Source organism: Argentina anserina, chromosome 4 (assembly GCF_933775445.1).
Source record: "Argentina anserina chromosome 4, drPotAnse1.1, whole genome shotgun sequence".
NCBI lineage: Eukaryota > Viridiplantae > Streptophyta > Magnoliopsida > Rosales > Rosaceae > Argentina > Argentina anserina.
Window position 1 is genome coordinate 21,319,966 of NC_065875.1, and position 12,669 is coordinate 21,332,634.

General features: G+C 39.3%; 1 protein-coding gene across 1 annotated transcript; it reads left to right on the forward strand.

The window, feature by feature from the left end:
• The first annotated feature begins 4,615 nt into the window (after positions 1–4,615).
• LOC126791705 (protein terminal ear1) lies at positions 4,616–7,008 on the forward strand. The gene is made up of 5 exons (XM_050518168.1): positions 4,616–5,261; positions 5,362–5,992; positions 6,089–6,214; positions 6,362–6,503; positions 6,697–7,008. The coding sequence occupies exons 1-5, from the start codon at positions 4,616–4,618 to the stop codon at positions 7,006–7,008; spliced, it is 1,857 nt and encodes a 618-aa protein (XP_050374125.1).
• Positions 7,009–12,669: the final 5,661 nt, after the last annotated feature.

Genomic DNA, 12,669 nt, shown 5'->3' on the forward strand with positions numbered 1-12,669 from the left:
TTTCTCAAAGTTGAATGCTCATATATATATCTGCAGCTTTTATACTCCAAATCTTGGCTTTTTTCTTTTCCAGGCAAAGCAAACAGTCTCAATACTTTTTACATGGAATTTCAGGGCTTCTTGCACTGGCCTCATTTTCTATCCAATGGCTAGCGACATCTATGGTCGGGAGAGAGACCTTTTCTGTTGATGACATAAGAACAAGGAGGAAATGTGAAAAGGCATTGCTACATTACTATATAGTATGTAATGGATCATGGGAGATGAAGCACAAACAAAGGTAGGGAATGTCCCTGTGTGTGTTTGGCTGTTTGAAAAGCTTATATACACCCTGCACTTGATGAAGTATAATAAACCTCCTTGAAATAGGCTAGTGTTTGCTGGGATAAAGAGGAAAGGTCACTTTGTACTTTTTATGGGATGTTCATAATGCAGGAGAGAGATTACTGGCCCATGAATTCTGTGGAGCAAATGGGGAACACTGCAGCATTACTTGATTACAAATTAACTTAATTTTGTAGTTCCTTGTCGTTGGAATCCCGGTACTTGACTGCTTATGCTCGACAGGGGAAATTGAGTTTACATGAGGTGAGAATCATCTTCATCGATCAAGTGTTAGTTGACGAATCGGTAGTTCAATGATCTTACCAAAACCATAGTTAAATAAAGAGCTTCATTAATGATATATATCATATAGATTAACACAAATATGGAGGGAAGTAAGCAAAGTAGACCAATAAACAAACATGATTTCTCGTACATTTTCTCTTGAATCTAATATAATCCGCGAATCTATAATCGGTGCGACAAGCTAGTGAAACATACTAAATTCTAACACCTTTCTCATTATGTTTACTCGATAAATCTTCTCAAAAAACTCGGTTACTCAATAGTCAAAAACTCAATATTGTTCATACACTGCATTTTACTAAGCCTTACTCTTTTCCAATATCCTCGTATCATGGGAAAATTCTAGTATACATCAATGTATGATATACATCCCACATCCGAAAGTTGATATTGTTTTATGAGTGGGGTCAGAAAAATAATATATGTTGTCAACCTTTGGATGTAGGATGTATAACATACATCACCATACCGTTTTTTTTAATCTTTTTGTGAATAATTATCATTTTGTAGGGAATCGAAATACCTTAGTGACCAAGCTAGAAAGTCCTCGTCAACTACCTTGTAACTTGAAAACAGTAAATGGAAGCCAATTCAAGAAAAATGTGGCCGGAGAAGTATCTCCTCCATACCAAAAACTGTTCAATCGTGCATGACAGTAATATAGTAGCACAATCATGCTGTGACTTTACCAAGCTCGCAGACGAGGGTGATAGTTAAACAAATGAGAGACCGTATCGAAATGTTTGATTGTGCCCCCTCATTTATTTGGTGCTTTGATAGTTCGATGTATGTGTTATATTGTTTTTTTTTTTGGGTAAACATGTGTTATATTGTTTGTGTATAAAAGAAAAGTAAAATATAAGACAAAGGGAGACAGCAGCATGCAAAGAATCGAAGACGCGACTAGGAAATATATAGTATCGACGACGGCATTGGAAGACTCATGTTGGACTCCCCGGACTGGAAACTCCGGCGCACGTGTGCTGCTGCTCTTTCCAGACTTGATCCTTCATTCCTACTATAAAATTAAGAAGATGAATTCGATCCTTCATGCTCGAAGGTACTTGGATGCAGGGACGGAATTGCTACTCGTGTAAGAAGAACTTTTGTTCTATTCTTTAGTTTTTTTATTTTTTGAACTTAGTGATTTTATTACCAAGAATTAGACTAAAAGACCCATAATGTCAGTTGGGGTAGACCCATACCAACGGTAGTTTTTGTTCTATAATTGAAATCAATCCTGAGTTTTTATATTCTTGAAATCGATCCTGAGATGGTTTTGGACGATATTTAGTTGATTAAGTCGCAACTCAGCATAACAAAGGACATCAAAGTTCAAACTCGAGATCTAACACTACGATACTGATTTGCGAGAGCCAGATTTTAGATTTTCATGAACTAGATCCACATATAAAATGGCATAAAGAGAACTATAAGCCCCAAATAAACAACCAGCTATTTTTAGCTTCTTCTGCCGATTATTGCCACCACCTTGGTTGCAGGTTTCCACAAAATTATATATATTGAGCATATCAACAAATATTAAGCGACTAATTAAAAGAAAATCTAGGAATGCCAACAAAGACGACATTCTTGGACGAAGCAAGCAATTTTCCCCATATCGCAATGTTTACGTGCAATTATTTAGACGACCAATCTATTATTCCCTCTAGCAATGTGTTCTTGACTCAGAATTGAAATAATTTTAGTAAAAGAACCAAAGATACACGAATCCCCTGTAAAATTTGCTCTATAAAATATAGTTGCCCATATGCGTCTATAGTAGTTTACGTACGAGACCTTTTTCAGATAGTGTGATCCTAATCTCAACGTATATATTCATCGTGAAAGTTGATGTGGCCTCCCTTCCTCTGACTGTCCGTACCATCGTCATCATTCTGCATGTAAACTCCGGCCACCATCCCCCACCAGCCCACCACCACCATTCTTCTACATGTATGGAATTTACCTAACGAGCATTCATATTTTACTTTATTAGGAAAATTACAATCAGCTAATTTTACAAACAGTACACTAATTATGGGTTACTAATAATTTCTATACATTAAGTTCCAAATCTTATATTTTGATTTATGAAGTCTGAAAATCAACTTAGAATCTAGACATCACGTTTATAACGCCGTTACTTTTAGTATCACCACGCACTTATATTCTCTAGTTTCAATCCAAATTTTCAAAGATGAACAACTACAAAAAACCTCCCACACGATCTCTCTATTTGGTTGATATGTTCGAGATCTCCCTTCTCCAACCTATATTAAAGGTTTTGGTTGCTGTGACGAAACCCTCTCTAGCGGCGGTGTCGAAGTTTGTTTTCAAAGAGAGATTCTCAAACACAATTTCTCGCTCCTCACCTTCATATCTGCCATTCATTTTCTCTCTGTCTCAATTTGTTACATAAGGCTGGATTGAATTATAGGGCTGGGTTTAAAATCAGGGATGGGATTTGAGTATATAGGATTGGAGTTAGGCCGGAAGAGAGCACCAAAGCTTTACTCAGAGAAGAAGAAAAAATAATATAGAGATGAGATTGAAATTAGGATTTTGGTGGGATTAGAGGTTGGGGTAAATTTGTAGGTGTGGATCTGGAAGGTGGAGGGGATCGGTCATCAGTCGGAAGTGGGAGAGAATTGAGTATGTGGAGTCCGGAGAGAGAGAGAGACTTTTATCTTCTTCTTTTTTTTACCATATAGGTACTGAATTACCTTTTGACTTATGAATAAATGCTTTGGGGTTAACCGGACAAGTAACATCATGTCTATATAGTATGTCGTGTTTGAAATTTCATGTAACAAAGTGCTCGATTTCAAACTTGATGTACACAAATTATTAGTGGGCTTTATTTGGTTTACCCTAACAGAATTTCCTCATTAGAATCAATGGAAATTATTTATCGCCACTAAATTCACATCATGATTTTGTCTATTGAGGCCAGCACATTTATTGAAAAATTCTCAAACAACTGCAATTAAATAATCCTTGAACCAACATGTGCAACTTTCCACTTTCTACCTCACCAGATTAAATCCAGGCACACATAGTCCATGCGGAACACAAAATTTATGTATTCCACAGCTAAAATTAATTGTTGTTTGATATAACAGTTGTTTAAGTTGGAGTTAAGAAGTTATGCCCCTATTATATTATGTGATTTCATTATTGATAATATTTGGGAATTGTCCTTTCGGCCATACTTAAAAAAGTAAAAAGTAACTATTATCATTTTTACTGATTCGATGAATAGAAACCGCATTAAGATTGAAGAATTTGGTAAGAAATTTAGAGAAAGTTTATGCTAGAATAGTGAATTTCAATAGACCATGACTTTAATTTGGTAATTAATAAATGGAAGAACAGGTACAAAAGATGCTCTTTTCGGTAAATGACTAAGACAACTGCACAGCAATATGTAATTTGAAAAAAAAAAACATCACAGTAAAATATATTCATGTCAAAAAAGGTACACTACGGAGCAGAGCTATTACTACCCCCCGTCCGGTTTTGGTAAAAAACCCTTTCTTCTGCTTGACTCGTAAGTCGTACCCTTCAATTGCGCCTGATCGCCCACTCCCCCTCCTGAAACAAATTTACCCATTCACCCCCAAAATATTTATCTCTATCTTATCAAACTTACCCCAAACCAGGGCTCACATAGTCATTTGGGAGGGAAGGATGCATTTTTTAGGAAACTTTCAGTAGTGTAAAAGGAAACTAGAGCCAAAGCCAATCTGTGCTTTTCTACTGTAGCTCTGAACCTAAAAACTCCAGACCCCATTTTGAGAGAGAGAGCAGAGCTGTACTATTACTCGGGAAGATAAGCTGGATGGGAATTTGACCATCCCCTCTGGAAGACCCAACTAATACACTCTGGTTTTATTACAACCCCGGAAAACCACTCCTCACTTGTTCATCACCTTTTCCCTACTCTCCTCACCTGGTTTTCCGGCCAAAACCCCAACCCCACATGGCTGAAACCGGTTTCGTAAACCGGTTTCACGGCGGCCTGGACCCGTCAGCGGAAGAGTTCAGGCCCAGAAACCCATACCCAATACCGCTCTTCAACCTTCCACCACCACCACCGCCTCTACAACACCTTCTTTACTATCCCTACCCACCGCCTCCACCACCGCCGCCTCCTATGAACGAGGTGGTCGCCTACGCTCAGCCGCCGGAGGCGTACGTCGGCGCGGTGGCGGTGCACCCCTCACCGATCCCTCCCCCGGCCGCGGCGCCGACGAGGGCGCTGCTGCTGAGGCCGGTGCCGTGTGACGTCAGTGAGGTGACGATCCGGAGGGAGCTGGAGGCGTTCGGGAAGGTGAGGTGGGTCCAGATGGAGAGAGCCTGCGACGGGATAGTGACCGTCCATTTCTACGATCTCAGGCATGCAGAGAAGGCTTTGGCCGAGATTCGCGAGCGCCACATGCAGCACCAAAGTCGTGGTCCTTATCGGAACTCCTTCACTGTGATCGTCAGCAGCGAGGTGTGGGCTCATTACGTGATTCCGGTTCACACGGCAATCCCCGACGGGCACAACCAAGGCACCATCGTGATTTTTAACCTTGACTCGGCAGTGACTGCTAGCGGTATCAAGCAGACGTTCCAAGAGTTTGGTATATCTTCAACCCCCAGCTTTTCATGGCCTAATGGTGTCATCAATTGTGTCACGCTTTAATTGTTGGTTTTGAATTTGATTATTTTGCTTTGTTTCAGGTGCTGTGAAGGAATTGAGAGAGACGCCAACGAAGAAGCACCAGAAATTCGTGGAGTTTTACGATATCAGACACGCCGCTAGAGCTCTCAAGGAGATGAACGGCAAGGAGTTTCACGGCAGACAGATTATTATTGAGTTCAGTCGCCCTGGCGGCAACAGCTGGAAGAAGCTGAACTCTCTTACCTCCACCGCCGTTCCAGCTGTCGTCTCGGCCAACGTTGCGCCGCCTGAATTATATCTCCCTGACCAAATCCCCGGCCACTCTCATTTCAATGTAGTCTCGCCGCGAATGTGCTGCCCCCGGAGCCAGTTTTCGAGCGGGACTAATTCCGGGATTGGTAATGCTCATGTGGAGCCTCTAATGGGTATTATTGAAGAGAGGGAGCCGACCACCCGACTCACAAGAAGGGTTTCGACGAAGAAACAAAGCAGCAGCAGCCAGGGAATGGTGACTAGTCCAAGGCTGTTGCAGCCATTGCCGCCTCAGCCGGCAAGGAGTGGTAGGGGGAAAAGAAACAAGCAACCAAAGAAGTATGATGCTCGGTATCTGATCAAAGAAGATGTCTTGATTGAATCCACTAGCGATTCGAGAACCACATTGATGATCAAGAACATTCCGAACAAGTACAGGTGAGTTTTCCAGTTCTCAACTCTTATTTCATGCATCATTTTCCAGTTGAACTTAATTTTATCTTTCGGTATCTGATCAAAGAACACTATCCGCAGTCAGAAGCTCCTACTGAGTATGCTGGACAACCACTGCATTCACTGCAACGAGCAGATTCTTCGCGAAGGCGATGAACACCAGCCTCTGTCCTCCTACGATTTCGTTTATCTTCCAATTGATTTCAAGTAATCTTCTCCTTCATTTTTTTTATTGTTCTTGTGTACATGAAATTATATCTATACTTGTAAAACATTCATACACATTAATTGATGAGTTTTTTTTTGTTTGAGAAGAAAATATTAATGGATGATTGTTGGTTATTGTGGAAGCAGTAACAAATGCAATGTAGGTTATGGGTTTGTGAACATGACAAGCCCAGAGGCAACATGGAGGCTTTACAAAGCTTTCCACCACCAGAATTGGGAGGTCTTCAACTCCAGAAAAATCTGCGAAGTCACTTACGCTAGAGTTCAGGCATGCTTCAAATTTTCTTCTTAATTCCATTAATCAATGTGTATTTCATTATTGTTTTCCCGAAGTAATGATTTCGGCTTTCGAAAGGTCGTGATTAATTTTTTTTTAAGGTTTAAGATTTTTTTTTTTTTGGAACTAGAATGAGTTTTGAAAGATTAGAAGTTATTTATTTATATATAATAAATAATTTCAGGGATTGGAAGCGTTGAAGGAGCACTTCAAGAACTCGAAGTTCCCGAGCGAAATGGATCACTACTTGCCGGTTGTGTTTACGCCGCCGCGGGACGGCAAGCGTCTGACGGACCCACTACCCATCTTCGGCGTCCAACACAAGTCCGCCGGTAAGTCTTCCTCCGCCATTAACCACCCCATTACGCTCCTCCTATCTCCATCACATCAACACAGCCATGATGACACGGATGAGACAGACCACTGTAGCAGCCGAAGCGGCGGCGAAGTGGGTCTTAATGACGACGAGGACGAGGACGACGACCGAGACAGCTAACTAACTCCATTTCCCTCCTCTCAGTCAGCTTAGGAACTAGCGCTACTGCTACCGACTCCCTCCATTGTCAAATCACTTCTGATTAGTTGATGTGATGTGCTAGCTTACTTCATATAGACAATAGCTATAGCTATAAAGCTTGAACTCCTTGAAGTTGAAGCACCGAACCAGTTTGCCAATCATAACGAGTTCTCTTATCATAGCCTCTAGCCCTAAGCAAAGCCCTAATATCAGTCACTCAGGTTAGCAGACCTCCATCAATTCAAATTTACCGTCTTTTCTCTTGCTTTAATATTTTGCTTCTGTGTATTTTTGGACAGAAATGTAAGTTGCAGTGTTTCTACTTTTGTTTAGATGCTAGTATAGTAGTGCAGAGTGCTGTAATTTCTCTCCTGTTGGATGCATCTGAATTCTGAAGCTTTTGTTCTTCAAGAACTTTTGTTTTTGTTTTTTGTTTTTTTTTTCCTGCTGGATTAAGATTAATATACATATGAAATACCCAAAATAGATTGCTAGGGCGTTGGAACCAAAATACACCAGCTATTGAACATTGACTAGTGAAATTATATTATGCATCAAGGACCCAACCAGCAAAATAAGTAATTTGTGGCATTATATAGTGCCTTGAGTTTACTCCTAATTAATCCGATTAGTTAAGTTATTTGTAAATATATAAACACAAGAATGTTGTTAATTTAGCTCAATTGAATCATAATTTTAGTATCTATGCTGTAGTCTGTAGTTTATTTTGTTGTGCCTAGTTAGTCACGGACTATGGTTCTAATGTTACATTTAAAGCAAAGAGATGTTGATTGAGGAAGCCAAACTTGATTAGTAATTACTAGGGATGTCAATGGTACACAATTTCATTTCAACCGATTCATATACCAACCGTATCAAATATATTGGTATACCATCAAGTCTTATTATGGTATTCAGTACAGTATTACCGTATTATATTTCAAAAGATGGTTAGTAGGTGGTATAAGTTTTTCGTATACCATGGTATGCCGGTCTGATCGAAATATGAGTTTTATGAAGAAAAAAACTCTAATATATACATCCATGGTGAGTTGAACTTGGTCTTTCTCTATGCAAATTGAAGTCAACTATAATTAGACGATCATTGCAATTACAACAACTCATGCAAAATAATATATGTTCTTAAAAATTATATATATCCATACATTTTTTAACCGTAGATTTAGTGAAAAATAAGTCTCAATTTTAGATTTTTGTTAAATTTATAATTTTTGGACTTTGGCATGTTTAATTTATGATTTGGTAATTTGGTTGAAGTTGTATAAAACTGTATTTGTATTGTTATTTGTTATTACTTATTTGGATTAGACCTTTAAATTTTCGGACCATAAACATGTTAGTGGATGCTCATTACCAACCGTACTAACCGAGTACCAACCGTACTAATTAATTGATATACTAACTTTATTAATTAGTAAAAATAATGCATTTTTCATGTCAATTATATGTTGCTTGATAGACAGTAACGGGAAAATTATATTGGTATACTTACCAATTCACCCCTAGTAATTGTCATAGGCTAGTACTCAAGTAATATTCATCATTCCAAGATGGGTCTAGCCATATGATGGGTACGTATTATTATGTAAATAATATTGAGCATATATTACCCCGTGAGTTTTGGATAGCGTGTGTAATATATCTCCATTAGTGTGAGGATTCGTCTAGCTTCCTGGGTTTATGATGTGGTCACAACGATAATCATGAATTGTAGATGGTACTATTTTGTTTGGGTAGTTGGATTTACCAGAGACGACCGATGCATGTAGAGATTGCAGAGGTGACCTTGGTTGTTTTGCTGTCTCTGTGTGTGCTTTCTATCGATTAAGTTTTCTTTTGTCTCATCTTTTTGGTTAAGCTGGTGCTTCAGAATTTCAGACCCAAAAACATGAAAGTCTTCTGCTTTCATCGTGGGGTCGAGCCGCTTCAACTTGTGTATTACACTTACTTGCTTAATATCATACAACAATCATCTATATATATACACCTATAAAGTGTTCTCCACTACTCATGATGCTCCACTACCCGTGATTCATGCCACTACCAGTGATTTATACTCATACTCCTCCTCAAATTGGCGCATACATATCAACCATGCCCAACTTGCCAAGTGAGTCATAAAAAAAAATTTAGATATTCTTTTTGTGAGCATATCGGGAAGTTGATCTTCTGTAGGAACAAAATGAAAACTAATAATCTTCGCATCTAGTTTTTCCTTTATAAAGTGACGATCAACCTCCACATGTTTTGTACGATCATGTTACACAGGATTCTGTGAAATATCAATAGCTGCTTTGTTGTCACAGTACAGCTGCATCGCACATTTAGGCTTAATACTTAAATCTTGTAGCAAGTTTCTAAGCCATAACAATTCACATACTCCCTGAGCCATACTTCTGTACTCTGCTTCAGCACTAGATCGAGCTACCACTTTTTGTTTCTTACTCTTCCATGTAACAAGATTACCCCCAACAAAGGTAAAGTATCCTGATGTGGATCTCCGATCTGTAATATTTCCAGCCCAGTCTGTATCTGTGAAGCCACAAACCTCAAAGATATTTTTGTGATTAGAAAACATTACTCCTCTTCCTGGGGCTGACTTCAAGTACCTCAAAATCCTTACAACAGCATCTATGTGGTCCACGCTGAGATTATGCATGAACTGACTCACTACACTTACTGCATATGTAACATCTGGTCTGGTATGTGATAAATAAATCAGACGTTCAACTAGTCTCTGATACCAAATTTTTTCAGTCGGTACTTGATCTGGATACTCTGCTAACCGATGGTTTTGCTCAATAGGAGTATCAATGGGAGTGCAATCCAGCATACCGGTCTCTGTTAGTAGATCAAGGATGTACTTCCTCTGACACAGATAAATACCATCACTTCCCCGGGCTACCTCAATGCCCAAGAAATACTTGAGTGTACCTAAGTCTTTCATCTCAAATTCTGTGGCTAGCTGTTTCTGTAATCTATCCACCTCAACAGTATCATTCCCAGTAACTACCATATCATCAACATATATAATTAGGGTTGTTACCTTCCCTTACTGATGTCTGAGAAATAATGTGTGGTCTGAATTACTCTGTATGTAGCCAATTCTCCTCATGAATTGTGAGAATCTTCCAAACCAGACACGAGGTGACTGTTTAAGACCATACAAAAATTTTCTCAATCTGCATACAGAGTTACTTGGAGAAGCGGCCGCATATCCCGGCGGAAGATCCATGTACACTTCTTCTCTAAGTTCTCCATGAAGGAATGCATTCTTAACATCAAACTGTCTAAGTGGCCAGTTTAAGTTAGCAGCACAAGAGAGCAATACCCGAATAGTGTTTATCTTTGCAACAGGTGCAAATGTCTCATCATAGTATATGCCATATGTCTGGGTGATCCCTTTTGCTACTAGGCGTACTTTATACCGGCTCACTGACCCATCTGGATTATGCTTCACTATAAACACCCAACTAGGGGTGGACTCGGTTCCATCGGTTCGGTTTAAGAGCACTAACCGAAAACCGAAACCGAGGTCTTAGTTTTGTATTTCTCAAAACCGAAACCGAAAAAAATATCTATTAACCACGGTTTCGGTTAACCTATAATTCGGTTCGGTTCGGTTCGGTTTCGGTTAATAACTTATCATTTGTAATAACTTTTCACACTTGACTTAAAACAAAAGTTACAATCAAAATAAAGTAGTAAGCTACAAGTTTAGTACTTCAAAGTAGTAAATAAGTAAACTAGATTGCAATAAGTTAGAAACAACAAATAAAATCAACAAAGTTACGATAGAGTATTAACCAAACGTAATAGTTAATGAGTTAAAGACTGAGCAATTAAGTTAGACATTTCGAGGCCATTATCATGTAAAATCATGTATATCATATGTAACTCTTAGTCAATAAAAACATGATATACACCTATTACTATATTAAATATTAATGATTAAATACATATATGTTGATTCAATTCGGTTCGGTTTGATCGGTTTTTTACACGGACGAAACCGCAAACCGAAACCGAACTATTCAATTTGATGTAAAACCGGAACTGATAGATCGATTTTATTCGGTTTCGGTTTTTCGGTGTCGGTTCGGTACGGTTTTGGTCGGTTTTCGGTTTTTCGGTGTCTAAAAGTCCACCCCTACACCCAACGACATCCCACAGTCTTCTTGCCATGCGGTGGAGATACAAGCTCCAAAGTATTGTTCTTTTGTAATGCTTCCATCTCTTCCTCCATTGTTTTTCTCCATTTTAGATCTCTCAATGCATCCTGCACTTTGTTAGGTACTGATACAGTAGATATTTGGTTCAGAAATGATTCATATGACTTAGACAATCTTTTGGTAGACATAAAGTTTGCCACATGATACTTAGCTTTTTCCTGGGGTATGTTCATAATTTTGTTGGCTGACCCCGAGTAGACCTATTTGGCAAGACATATTGTCTACTATTAGCATCACTAGTATTAGTCCCAATAGAATGACTAACCTCGTATGAGTGATCTTCCGTACCAGGAGAGTATTGGTCAGTAGTATGAGGGGCAGTTGTGTTGTCATCTTCTGGTACCTGAATCTCTGGAGTGACTATATCGGAATCACTCGGCAGTGCTTGTATAGCGGACATATCGGTACCTCAATTGATCTGGTCACCATATCTACTGGCTTATTTGTCTCCCCCTCTCCATGATACAGCTCTTCGAAGTATGAATTCTCCCCCCTGAAGAGTAGTATCGGAAGAGGGAAAATAACTCATATCCTCAAAGAAAGTTACATCCATAGTGACATAGTACTTCCTGGTAGGTGGATGATAGCACCGGTACCCTTTCTGATGTCCGCCATACCCAAAAAACACACATTTAACGGCCCGAGCATCCAACTTAGATCTCTGATGTTTTGGAAGATTGACAAAAACAACACAACCGAAAACACGGGCAGGAAGATTATGAAAAGAGGGTAATGAGATATGAGATGCAAGCACCTCATATGGAACTTTTCCCTGAAGAACACGTGAGGGAAGACGATTAATGAGGTGGGCAGAAGTGATGACAGCATCACCCCAAAGGTATTTGGGCATATGGACACTAAAAAGAATACACCGAGCCATGTTAAGTAAATAACGATTTTTCCTTTCAGAAACTCCATTCTGCTTAGGTGTATAAGCACACACTGTTTGATGAACAATCCCATGTGTGTTAAGGAACTCCCGAAAAACATGATTCACATATTCCGCCCCCCCCCCATTATCAGAACGAAGAACTCGAATTGTGGCATTATATTGTGTTTTAACAGTGGCATAGAAGGCTTAGAAAGCGGGAAAAACTTCATTTTTGGTTTTGAGGAGAACAATCCATGAAAGACGGGTGCAATCATCAATAAATGACACATAATACCGCATCCCGGACACAGTAGATTCTTTGGAGGGTCCCCAAACATCAGAATGAATTAATTCGAGAGGAAGAAGATGTTTATTAGAAGTACTACGGGAATAAATAGATCGATGACTCTTACCCAAAACACATGTCTCACAACGTAAAAGGGACTCATCCACACTAAGAAACAAAGTAGGCATAAATGATTTCATAACACTAAAAGATGGATGCCCTAAGCGACT